The sequence below is a fragment of the Ornithodoros turicata genome, chromosome 4 (genome assembly GCF_037126465.1).
Source record: "Ornithodoros turicata isolate Travis chromosome 4, ASM3712646v1, whole genome shotgun sequence".
NCBI lineage: Eukaryota > Metazoa > Arthropoda > Arachnida > Ixodida > Argasidae > Ornithodoros > Ornithodoros turicata.
Window position 1 is genome coordinate 82488708 of NC_088204.1, and position 13143 is coordinate 82501850.

Below are 13143 nucleotides of genomic sequence, written 5' to 3' on the forward strand. Positions count from 1 at the left end.
GACCTAGAGCACATTCTTCTCCATTGCCCACACTACCAACCTTCCCGAACCGTACTCTGCGGATCCCTTGACGAGCTGGACTCTTGCCCCCTCTCTCTCACAAAATTGCTTGGTCCCTGGCCACATCCAGCCCACTAACGTTCTACCTTCAAAGCTCTCTTCGCCTGTTCCGTAAGCGTGGACCTGCACACTGTCGAGCATAACTCGCTGTCTTATGTTACTGTAAGCAGCGGGTGTACTATGACCAGAGGTTTGCCCAGAAGCTCTTCCTTGGAGGGGGGGATTGGGCTCCGCAAGGAGGTGTATTTACATGCTTTTGAAAAGGTATTGCGCAATCTCGCCAAAATTTTGGGGGTTATCCTCCAGATTTTGGGGGTGTAGGGGGGAGGGGCTGGGTAAATCACTGACTAGGACATAATACGCCTCTGCGTCCATAAATAGTTTATTGACTTTATGTCTGTACAGGTTCCACGAACTGATGACGTCTTGTTTGCACGTCTCAATCCATGCACTTTGGATGGAATGTGTCTCTGTAAGTTGGAAAAGAAATTCCAATTCAGTATTCAGTAAGAGATTGTCAAAGCCACGCAAGCATTGAATTCGGCGGAGGGTTCCTCTTACCCTTTGTGTGGCACTCTATTTCTTGCGGAGGCCATAGTAGTGGGCACCGAGACCATAGCTGTATCCGCCAAGGCCGTAACCGTGGCCAAGACCGTAGCCAAGACCTCCATAGCCAAGACCATAGGTCAGACCGTGGCCGTAGCCAAGACCATAGCCGAGACCGTGTCCGTAGGTGACGGCTGGGGCAGCGACAGCGTGGCTGACGACTGGGGCATGTGCAACGGTGGCAACAGCTGGGGCATGTGCAACGGTGGCAACAGCTGGGGCATGGGCAACAACGGCAGCGGCTGGGGCAGCGACAGCGTAACGAGCTCCGAGACCACTGTATCCGTAGCCGAGACCACCGTATCCGTAGCCGAGACCACCGTATCCGTAGCCGAGACCACCGTATCCATAGCCGAGACCATAACGAGCATAGCTCACAGCTGGGCGAGCAACAACAGCTGGGGCAGCAACAGCGTGGACAGCGGGGGCAGCGACAGCGTGGTGGACGACTGGAGCAGCGTAGCGAGCGTAGCTCACAGCTGGGGCAGCAACAGCGTGGACAGCTGGGGCAGCGACAGCGTGGTGGACGACTGGAGCAGCGTAGCGAGCGTAGCTCACAGCTGGGGCAGCAACAGCGTGGACAGCTGGGGCAGCAACAGCATGGACAGCTGGGGCAGCGACGGCGTAGCGGGCGCCGAGACCGCCATATCCATAGCCGAGACCGCCGTAGCCATATCCAAGACCGTAGCGAGCGTAGCTCACAGCTGGGGCAGCAACAGCGTGGACAGCTGGGGCAGCAACGGCATGGACAGCTGGGGCAGCGACGGCGTGGTGGACAACTGGAGCGGCGTAGCGAGCGTAGCTCACAGCTGGGGCAGCAACAGCGTGGACAGCTGGAGCGGCGACGGCATGGACAGCTGGGGCAGCCACAGCGCCAAGACCGTAGCCGAGGTTGCCCGCGAAGGCGGTGGAGAGAAGGCCGAAGAAAACAACCTGAACAAGATTAGTGTTCTATCAGTTTATGAAAGCTGTGGTAGTGCGAGACTGCCAGCAATGTCAAACATGGTTCGAACGAGTTCCTTCTAAAAATAGAAAAGGAAAGCATTTGATTGATGATTGATTATTTAAAAAAAAACCAGGGAGAAATTGAACTTGTCTCCTGACTAGTTCTGCTACTCCCAAAACGAAAGCATTTGAGATTCCTATTTTGCCTATTGAAAGCCCGAAATGTCGTCAACCGGCTCAGAGCAGCGCCGGGCGCGCGGCGTCCCGTATGGGAACGGCTCTGAAAGTGATACTGACGGAGTCCATGCTCTTTGTGCACCTGTTCTAGTGACTTAGGGCTAATGCAACTCTACTCTCTGACATGAGCACTTGCGTAGGATCGTGCTACCCCAATGGTATAAAGTTGGTGGAAGACTATATTAGGGAACTACTGTCCTAAACAATGAACTACAATGAAATGCTTTCTATTGTGAACTGACATTTGCTGTTAAAGATTGTGACGTGAACTATTGTCTCCTCCTGTTTATCAGAATAAGTAGACCTACCAGCCTAGCGAAGTCAAAGTATACCAGCACCGTTCAAGTGCTGTGCTTCCAGGCTGTGCTCGACTTAGTTTTGATAAAAATATTCAGTTCAGCTAAACTGCTTTCGTTGAAACCCAGCAAATACCTTGCCCTGGATGTCACCATCCCCCAATTTATTCTCCCAGTTCTCTTTCGCATCCCGCTCACGTAGTAGCCGTACACCTGCTCTCGTGTATCTGTCTACATGCACGAGCATTATCCATTGAAATGCTACCCTAGATGAAGCCCGTAATCCCCGTCACTCACCAGGGTCTGCATGATGAAGACTTGCTTTGCTGAATTACTCAGGATCAGCTGTGACTTCTCCGACTGCGGTGTGGAGCTTTTATACTCTGGCTTCCGTTAGGCGCGCCCTTTTTTGAGTGGAGAGTAAAGGGTGTTCCTTTGTTCCACATTTAAATCTCACCTTACGATAAGCCATAGGAGATCTAGGTTTGTGGCTGATTGGAGGACAACGACAGCTCCTCCAAGGATCCTGGCACTTGAATTTGGAATTCAAAATGAGGTGCAATAGGAAGGGCAATTTGCGAAGATCCGCGTATCAATTACGGTCCTCGTTTGTTATTGTTTGTCATGGTTAACTTTGATGACTCCTTCCAAGTATAGAACAGGTTCTTCCATGAACTTGACTGCAACTTTTACATGCAGACCAAATGTGATATAGCCCGTGAATGCATAATTAAGACGCGTGAATATCGGTCACGTAACTAGATAACAGAGTATACCACCTCCCTTCTATCGTCCTCGACCTCCAGTCACGTGTTTCCACTTTAAGTAACGTTCGCAAGTCTCGATATCTGGCGTCCCTCACATGGGGCTCATTAGGCGTTATATTGTGCTACCCTGTCGACAGTTTTAGAGCTCATCTTATGAGGACATTTGAAATTTATGTATCTACACTGGAGGAAATACTGTAAAACAATGTCAAGTGTCCGCAAGTGAGCAAATCAAAGGTTGTTACACACTGGTTACACAGTTAGGAGCATCGAATTTATTAGCAACAAGCTTTTGTGCATCAATGTGCACTTGTTCAGGTTACAGAAATGGTTGCCTGGAACGAACGCGTACTAAGACATTAGGAGAGAAGGAATGGAGGTGTCACGGTTGGGCTAAGTGAAAAAGGAATGTACAGAAACGAACCAGCGAAAAATTTCCTCTTGTCATGTATCCTCTTTCGTCCCACCCTGTGTGGACGCTACTCTACTTGGCCAACAACAACGACTTTATTTTATAATGATGATTTTGGAGTTTCATCGCCAGGTGCGATACGCTACACCATTGCCGGTGGTAATATGGGGAATAGAATAATGAGTTCCTTCACAATGATGACCCAAGTCCAAGGACCAGACGCTGTCTAAAAAAGTCAAAAGAGTTTTGAGGGCAGAGCGTTGGTGAGCCGGATTTGGCCATGGACAAAGCAATTTTGACAAAGAGAACCGGAAAGTGTTATTGTTCGGGAAGGTTGGTCAATGAAGAAGAGTATGCTTCCACATCACCTCAGTGGAGAGTCAACTTGTCTGAAGCTACTGTTCGATGTTTCAAGAAAGAAAGAAACTCGAAATAATGTGATGTGAGACACGATGGGGAATTGCCATCAATTCCCATCATGTTCAACAGATGCCGCTTGCGTCGATCCCGTCGTATCAATGTGAGTATGAGTGAGAGAACATGTAAGAGTGAGAGGGGATGAGTGGTTGGTTTGTCCCTTCAGATGACGCCCCCTTGGAAGTGGCTGTGGAGGTGTGTTAGCTTGGCTCAATTGGTAGAACCCTGGACCAGCCCTGGTAATCCAGAAGATGTGGGTTCGAGTCCCACAGCTGCCTCACCTTTTCGGTGACTTCCTTCTTTCATCATCTTTCATCGAAATAATGTGTCGTTCAGTGAAACAGCTCTGCTCCAGGTGCGTGGCTTCAGAGAAACTGGGTAGCCACAAAGTATAAAATCTGGAAGTACTTTACTTTGTTTTTGAATAAGGCCAGTTTGACTCTGCCATAATGTTGGACCTTGTGATGATGATGATTGGGTGCACGCTGTAATTTGTTGAGGACCGAAGCCCTGCATAGTGCTTTTAGGACACAGCGTTATCGGGCTGGATGTGACCATGTCAAAGAAAGGCAACTTCGTCAGCAACCACAAAGTGGCTTTACATACGGGAAAATATAATACATACGACATAAAAAACAAAAATTACATTGGATAATCAGCTTAATGTACATGGAAATGCTAGTCTTCATCAGCAAGGCGGAACCTGCTTAAGACATATTTGCTACTTTTACTCCTTAGAATATTTTGCTTGACGATAGTTCTCGAATTTGTATGACACTTACCGGAGTTTGAAATGATAATCCTCTTATCTCCATAGTTCGTTCTGGAAAATGAATTCTAATCTGATAACTGCTTCTATGACATACTTTGACACCCGATGCGGTACTGCCATGTGCTCTCATTGGTGGCTAGAGGTATGTGCCCGTGATTTTATGCAGTAACGGTAGTGCTCTGGTAACCGGTACTGATGTGAAGCTACTGTCCTCTCGTTTTCCTTGAGAATCCTTGAACAACAGCATCATGCGCTAGTTTACGAATCTATACGTCTGCAGGTCCACGCAAAATGGTAAGCGTGGTCGCATTGAGTGCATGAGGCGCATAAGCTATTAACTGTGATTTGTTCGCTTAACGTCGCTATTGTTAATGGCGAACACACAACATACCATGTCGTTATCAATATTTCATTGTCTTTGTCAGCCTGTAGTTACCCTCCCTCCATGAACTTTGGGTGAAAGACTACCCTGCAAGAGAAAATGGAGGGGTTAATTATTAATTACTACGTCAATATCCTTCGACTAATATCTCGTATAAAAAAAAACTAGAAACTGCATGAATGAAGTCATGATTAACCTACTGTCTTCGTAGTCAAACACCATACATGACTTGAAAACCCGAGACGAGGGAGGGACGATAGCAGACAAACTCAAACACGGTCTCAAACTCAGCTGCTGAGTTTGAGACCGTGTTTGTGTTTGTCTGTTATCGTCCCTACCTCGTCTCAGGTTTTCAAGTCATGTATCGTCACCACCAGCTCGCTTGCTACCTAGCTTTCCTTTCGTACCATAGCTTTCTTGCTGTCAGTCCATAGGTCTGTTTCTCGTGAAGACCGTAGTACTGGGCGCTTTACTTACGGACTCCAGAAGTGCCTTCTGTAACGTGATGAACCCCATGTGTGGTAGCATCCTATATAGCCCGCCGTATACGGAGTTCGTGTGACCAGCATAAGCTAATCGGAGGTGATATTGCTCTTCAATGGGTCCCGCCTCATGTCGGCATCAAAGGCAACGAACGAGCGGACCACAGCATCTTCAGCATAGCTTAGCTGCAGCCCATCCTTACCAGTTCCGGACGACACCGACAGACACATGGCCGTTAAACAGCTAGTTGAAGTGCGTCATCCTGGCATACAGGACATCATGCAAAATCACCGACCCTCTCTTCCCACGAAAGACCTTCCCCGGGTCACGTAGACAATGCTCCATTGGCTACGCACGGGATCTGCGTTTACGAACTCGCAACTGGTCAATCAACGGCTCCAGGGAGGATTCCAGTTGCGGTCACTGTCATCACTAGCGAACATATCCTGACAGAATGCCGCGGATACCATACTATGCGGAAAACTGACCTTTCCAACTCCAGGCCTGGCATAGTGACGGACGTCCTCTTCCCCGAAGGTTATTATGCGGAACGACTTACAAAAACTCGCAACCTCGTGCGTTTTCTTCAAGAAACGGGCCTCGCGGAAAGACCACTCCAGTGCACCTCTCATCTACAGTGCACCTCCGTCCCATTAGTATCGTTCATGCTGCCTATGCCTCACTATGAACTCGTCAACTCTCTTCTCCCCCTTTTTTTATTATCTCTCTTTATGTTTTATTTTCTTATTTTTGCTATAGTCGTGACGATGCCCACTTGAGTGCAGCAAGCTTCTTCAACGCCCCCCTGGGCACGGAGGTCATAGCTGTATCCGTCGAGACCGTAACCGTAATCGGGGCCGTAGCTAAGACACCCATAGCCTAGACCAGCTCAAACCGTGGCCGCAGCCAAGATCATAGCCGAGACCATTTCCGTAGCTGACAGCTGGGACAGTGACGCCGTGATTGGCATTTGGGGCGTGGCCAACGGCCGTGACAGCTGTACGAGCGGCAGCGACGGCGTGGATAGCGGGCGAGCGCCGTAGCCGAGACCACCGTAGGTAAGTTCGTATCCGTAGTCAGGACTGTAATGAGCATAGCTGAAGGCTGCGCGAGCAGCAACAGCTGGGGCAGCTGCGGCGTGGATAGTTGCTGCAGCAACGGTGTTATGAACAGTTTGGACTGCGTAGCCCACAGCTGGAACAGCAACAGCGCCAAAGACGTAGCCGAAGTTAGCGGCAAAGGCAGTACCGAGAACGCCGAGAAATACAGAAGAGCGAGGCCTTAGTCATGAGCACGAGTGCTTCATTGACTCATGAGTACAACCGTTAGTTGCCGACATGAACAACTTTAATGTGCACTCTTCTCTTATAATGCACGAAAACGTGGTGTCCATTGCGCACATATTTCTTTGATATACAAGCTGTACAGTACGTAAAGTTTAGTACTTTCCATCATCCATGGTTTCCGAGATGATTGAATAGTAAAATATCGTAGCCATAAACGGTTCTCGTAGTGTCACATGATCTCCAGACAAAACATCCGGCTTCTCAATCTTCATTGGAATCGTCTACATGAGGCTCAGCTTTGCACCTCATAAGAGAAGCATCCTGTGCTTAAGTTTGTAAGCTATGCATATCCGTAAACGACACCTAATTCTTCCTTCCACCTCCCATTATCGACAATCTCTTTTGCTTCGTACACAAGTCACGTATTCCTTCCCTCCCTCTGAATGCCGCAAGTTTACGCCCGGCACTTTCTAACTTCAAGAACCATCGTCCGTCGCGTCACTCACAAGGGACTGCATATCGAAGGCTCCCTTTTCTGTACTATCCATAGGTCCAGATGTGATGTATCCCACGGAGATGTCGGCCGTTTATACCAGGGTGTCTTTGAGACGCCTTGAGACCTTTGGAGGTTGTTGCTTTGGTCCACATCAAAACCACATTTTAACGTTACGATATGCCTAATAGTTCCAATAGTCAAATAGATCTGGGTGGCGGAAGGGTGCACGCACTCGCGGTTTTTGTTTTTGTCTTTTCTTCTTTTTTTATTCTTAAAGGAATAAAAAGCCGGCCTATGCCTGACTAACCTTTCCTTTTCTTTTTTTCAATAAACATATCCCCCCCTGCTCAAAGTTTGAGGTTAAGGACCTAGGCATAACTCAGTGGTCGTCCACTATGGTCATTGCCGTGCTTCTCAATGCATTTTGCACGATTGAATGTATTTGTAGTCTCCTTTGTCTATCGTTGTCCGCCTGCTATTTTCCACCGGTGGCGTGGTGAAGTCTCGGCATCTACCTTTTGTTGGTACTTCCGAGGTCGGTGCTACAAACTAGGAGGACAGTACTAGGAGATGACAGGTTCGAATCCTACCAATGACTCTGCTCTTCTGGGCGATTTTCTTTGGGTTTTCTTGCAGATATTCCGGGCGCCACTGTTCCCTCTTAAGTCGGCCCAGGACACATGCTAGCCCACCGATCCTTCCTGCTGTTCTGTATGTATACAGTGAATCCCATTTATAACGAACTCGACGGTCGCGTGGAAACTGTTCGTTATATCCTGAAGTTCGTTACAAGTGGAGTCTTACATTGAGTTTAATACTGACGGTCGTTTGCGATGTGTTCGTTATAACCGGAAATTCGTTATAAGTGGGCCTGTTATAGTCAAGATTCACTGTATTATTTTATGCGTGCGTAATTGAAACGCTTTCAAGAAATGGAGCAGCAGGCCCCTGCTGGGGGTCACTAAGCTCCAATGTTTGTGAATAAACAGATATTTCCCTTTGCGCCAGTAAGGTAAAATCAAATCAAATCAAATGAAATATTTCCTCCCCCTCCTGTCCATCCGTCGTCCACCTCTCATACCGGCATTTCATTGGCGGGGCTAACATCCAACCAAAATAAATATTATGCCTGTTATGTTATGCCCCATTTATCGACTGACGTCACGCTCGCAATTGATACTTTTTTTTTTCTTCCAGATGCGCTTTATTGAAGTATTTTAAGTATATGTCAGAAAACAGACGCTGCCAAGGCTAGCGGCTTAGATAAGGCTCGAGGCGCCTAACCTGTTTAATCTTTATGGGCGGTACGTGCCGGCATCTTGTCAGCATTATCGGCCAAGTCTATGTCCAGTTAGCGAAGAAATCTATCCGTCAGCCTTGTTTACAGGTGTAGTAGAACATGCCGTACGTTAGAGAAGCTTATAGGTGGATCGTCGTACCAAATCGTTCTCGCATGTAAGCGTTAAAAAAATTGCTGAGGTATCTAGGTTGAGGTTCCTATAAACGCCATTTAATTTTGGAGGTCAATATGATAGCTGTAACTGCTTCTGGGCAAGCGTTGCCTATAGTATGTTCGCGTCGTAACATTACGTTTGCTTTTACCACGCTCTAAGAGACCAAGATTATGATTTAGATGAGTGTTCAGGTTCTGGCTCAAATTGAAGTCCACCTCGTATTCAGCAAGCTATCGACGTCAGGATTTTCATTGCAAATACTATGCGCAGTTGGTGTCTCCGAAATCGATACGCTGAAGCGTTACGTCACATTGAAGCTGAATGTCCAGTACGGGCTGCCATAAGCACTTCCGACAATATGAGACCTCGGATCGCAGGGTTCCCGAGCACGACGCCAGATCTGGAGCGTACCTGGAAGGATAGAAAGACGTTCTGTTGGCTGCATTCCGGACGGCTGTCTCTCTGTGTCTTTTCGTCGCCCTATTGCAACTACCGTATTTTCACGCGTATTAGCCGCGGCTTATGCGCGATTTATTTTTTTCGCGGACGCTCTGCGGCTTATCCGTGGGTGCGGCTTATCTGGTGACTATTTTTCCCTGGTACTTTCCCCATACCCCGGGTTAAACGAAAGGGCCGACAGTACCTCATGTTTTTCGGAACAGGACCGCCCTGCCAGTGCACGAACAATACCGAACAGGGGCGGGCCCACTCCACATTCGAGTGGACTAACCCGTCAATCCAAGAAAAACACGCAACAAGGGCACAATCCGATCTTAGTAGAACACTAGAACTGACCTCCTTTGTTATACATCATGCCGACACCGGAATGTGGACAGGGTATATGGCCTTCCCCACGGTCTCCTTTGTCGGCAGACCCACAGGAAGGGTTCAATACACCTGTCATCGGGATAAAACGTGGTCAGCTAAGCGTCAGTTCTCATTTGACGAGAGCAGCAGCATTCGTGGACACGGGCACGGCAGTTAGAGGTGAGGCTCCAACGCTGAGGCACAGCCACGACAGCGGCTTCAAACTAAAAGTCGTCGACTTCGCGGACAAGTACGGGAGCAGGGCAGCTAGCAGGGAGTACGGCGCTGACGAGCGTTGAGCGTCTCTGTTGATTTCGTATGTGCATCACTGGTTTAGCGCACAAAGCAGTCGCGTCGTATTACCCGCGGCTTATCTGCGAGTGCGGCTTATCTGCAAAAACATTTTCAAAATGTATCTAAAAACGAGTCCTGCGGCTTGTCTGCGGTGCGGCTAATACGCGTGAAAATACGGTATATCCATGTAGCTAATGTTATACCGCGGTCCCTCAATACTCTTTCTTGTCAAGAAACTCCGCTGCAATACAAAAAACAGGGTCGCTTTGGGACCATAGGTCCCGCGCGGTGTCGACCGCGTGTCGTTCGGGGGCAGTGTTCGGCGGGGAGACACCCTTGTGGAGCAGACGACGTTTTCACAGCAACGCGTGTTTTCGGCAGATTATTTTGGAAGTTCGATTCGGTTTCTGGTTCGGAGCAGAAAAAAATTACATTCTATCAGATTCAAGCTCGTTTCAGCCGGTACGAATCGGTGCAATGAATCTAAATTTTTACTCTTGGCCTGCTGAGTGTTGATCGAGTGTAAACTGTGACTTTGATTGTTGTCTTCTTCTCCCAAGCTAAATTTTAATTAAATGAGATTGCTCTGTGAGCTCAACCGGGCTAAGAACACGAGATAGAATTTCTTCTTACCAAATTGTGGCCTGATGACACTTCCCAACAATAAATTAGCTTAAGGGGCGGCTGTCACAGTTCAACGGCGAGACTATCATTGCGTTGTAGATAGCCTCGGCATCAGTTAAACCAGTTCGAGGACGTTTTCTCTGAGGAAACTGTCTAAAAGGGTCGAATGGTACATAGAATATTATTTGGAAACAACCACTTTTCCCATAGAACAGAAGGAAATTTTGCCAAAAAAATACATTTACAAGAGCAACGTTTTGACAAATAATCAAGAGCTGGAAAGGGAGGCGCAGGGGAAAAGGCAGAAAATCCCCTGAGTCATTCTCTTATTGAAATACTCTACTCTACTTGAAATTCAAAACGAAGAAAAGCAAGTAGTATTTTCTAGTGAATCATACGCGGCCACGAATGAGCTCTAGATTGAGTAGTTTGTAATAAATTCGCATTTTGTTGATAAACAATGGAAACTACTGCAGAAACTTACCTTGCATGAAACTAGGCGACACAAAAAAAAAAAAAAGAAAAAGAAACCCAAACTGTCATCTCTAGCCTGCCGTGAAAGGTAGAGCAGTAAGACTGGGTTCGCTGAAATCGCTCACTCACACCGAATCCTTGTTCTTGTGTGTTTTGCGTTGTGAACTAGTAAGGTTCTCACGTGAAGGCGCTTCGTTTTCCTCAAAGTAGTATGTTTTCAAAGTGAACCTGGACTGTTTCGCGAAGCGATAGCTGTTTCTTTGGAGTAAGCAGTAGAAATTAATTTCCGTTGGCTTCAGTTCCAGTTCCGCAAAGTAAAATAAAAAACAAACAAAGGTAATGAATAATGTAAAATCTTGTTTGAGTGGTCTTTGTTTACAACGTTCGTTTGGCATTACCTCTTTTCCCGCAATTTGTTCAAAGACAAGTTATTGCATTCACATCGTACTGGAAGCTCTATCATTTGAAAATTTTACGCTTCTCAGCGTCTGAGCGTATGTGGCACATGTCACACACTGATCCAACTCACCTGAGGCAACTCACCTCATCGCGGGACACATATCCAATAAAAGCTTTACCGAACGTCTTCTGTTTATTCCCGTAGACTATGTCATCGTAACGCAAATCACTTGTGAAAAAGAAAAAAATTTCCATTCACTCTTGGTCAAGTGAAGACTCCCCTTGAATGAGGATACGTACACACAGGGTGCAAAGATTGAAATATCCTTCAAGAAAATTTAAGAAAGAACGAGTGTTTACGGAGGCAAATCAACAAGCCGAAAGGGGAAATAAAAAGCTGGATCGCGAAAGTGTCACCCGAAACGACCGATGCGCCGCCACGCGTCATCGGAGCGCCCTACGTGAACTTTTCGCCGGAGTCTCCTGACCAGAAACAGTATTGAGAGACCGTGCCGCGGTCCGTGGTTTTACGTACTACATGCACGGTTAATAACTAATTCGCATTGCATTGCATCCACATTCTTTTCAGGACCAAGATACAGATATAGCAAAATCAATAAACGACCTACAGCACATGCACGTTACCAGTGGCGGGAAACCGTTGTCATTTAGATGCTCATAAGAAACCAAGCCGAGAAAATCACCCACGGAGATGTCAAAGATAAAAGGCGTCACTAATCCTGAAGACACGTGCACCTTATCTGCATCACGTAACCTTCCCATTGAGCGTTACTACTCTCCCCCGACTCCATTGACCTGTTGACCACCATCTTGATGGCAGCTGGCAAAAGTGAAGATCACATAGACATTTTCAAATCGATTGGACTACCGTACACATTTAGGCCCACTTGGACGAAACTTCTGCTAGGATCCTAACCTTGAGGAATTTCCTTTTGCGCAGCCTTGCTAGTGCTTGTGTCACTTGCTACTGACGTAAACTTTCCTGTCGGCGAAATGCACTGCCAGGGCTGTGCCGAAGGAAATTCCTCAAGGTTAGGATCCTAGCAGAAGTTTTGGTGCAAGTGGGCCCTGTTCCCGACGCCAAGGTGAGGCGTCGTACAATAGAAACATGATACTTATCTGCCAGGAAAGCGCCCCTTTCGTAGGTCACAGGACGTTTTCCGAAATACAGAACTGGTTGTCTGGAATATGCTGACCTTTTCCTACCGATCTTATTTGGCCCTACAGGACACAGTGATGCAACAGCAGTGCTATGCTGAATACGCGATCAAATGTGACAGGGAATTTATCAGTATCAGTCATGTGAGCACTGGAGGAACAGTGACCTACGATGTAACGTAGTTTATTCATCGTGTGCCTTTGCGGATCCTTCATTTTCAGAATTCTTTTTTTTTAACTTTTTCTTCCTTGTTTTAGAAATAGCAAACCGACCTTGGCCTCCTCAAGCTTTCCTAAACATATTCCTTCCTTTCGCTGCTCGGGGATGCGGCTCAGTGCACCCAGGGGAGGGGGAAGAGAAATGGGTGAAAGGAAGAGGGCAAAGATGCATGGGCATTCCCAAGAACTTTTTCAAGGAGGGTGCAAAGTGCTTCCAGGTGGGGAGGGGGAAGGCAAAGCGTGCATCCACTCCCACCCCTTTCTTTTCCTGGCGACGGATGCTGCGGACTGTACGGGTGTTCGTATTATGACACCTGAGAATAATCATGACGACGTAAGACGAAAGAGCGCGAAAATTTTCACAAGGATGGAAGGATGACGGTGGTACAGAAAAGGATTGGGTGTGCAGTCCCTCTTGCTCTGGGAATCGGGTAGTCGCGGTACCTGCCCACCACAGAAAACACGTGAGCGTCCCTCAGTAGCCTTCATTGGGAGGCTCTCTGTACCACGGTAACCGCCAGGACGATTGGCGAA

The 13143-nt window shown here is 47.5% G+C and overlaps 1 protein-coding gene across 1 annotated transcript; it reads right to left on the bottom strand.

Annotated features, from left to right (window-relative positions):
* Nucleotides 1-424: 424 nt before the first annotated feature.
* On the bottom strand, nucleotides 425-2488 carry LOC135392147 (fibroin heavy chain-like). Its single transcript, XM_064622839.1, has 3 exons — nucleotides 2442-2488; nucleotides 622-1599; nucleotides 425-530 (listed from the first exon to the last, which is right to left on the bottom strand). Exons 1-2 carry the CDS (start codon nucleotides 2451-2453, stop codon nucleotides 637-639), a joined length of 975 nt encoding a protein of 324 aa, XP_064478909.1. The 5' UTR covers nucleotides 2454-2488; the 3' UTR covers nucleotides 425-530; nucleotides 622-636.
* Nucleotides 2489-13143: the final 10655 nt, after the last annotated feature.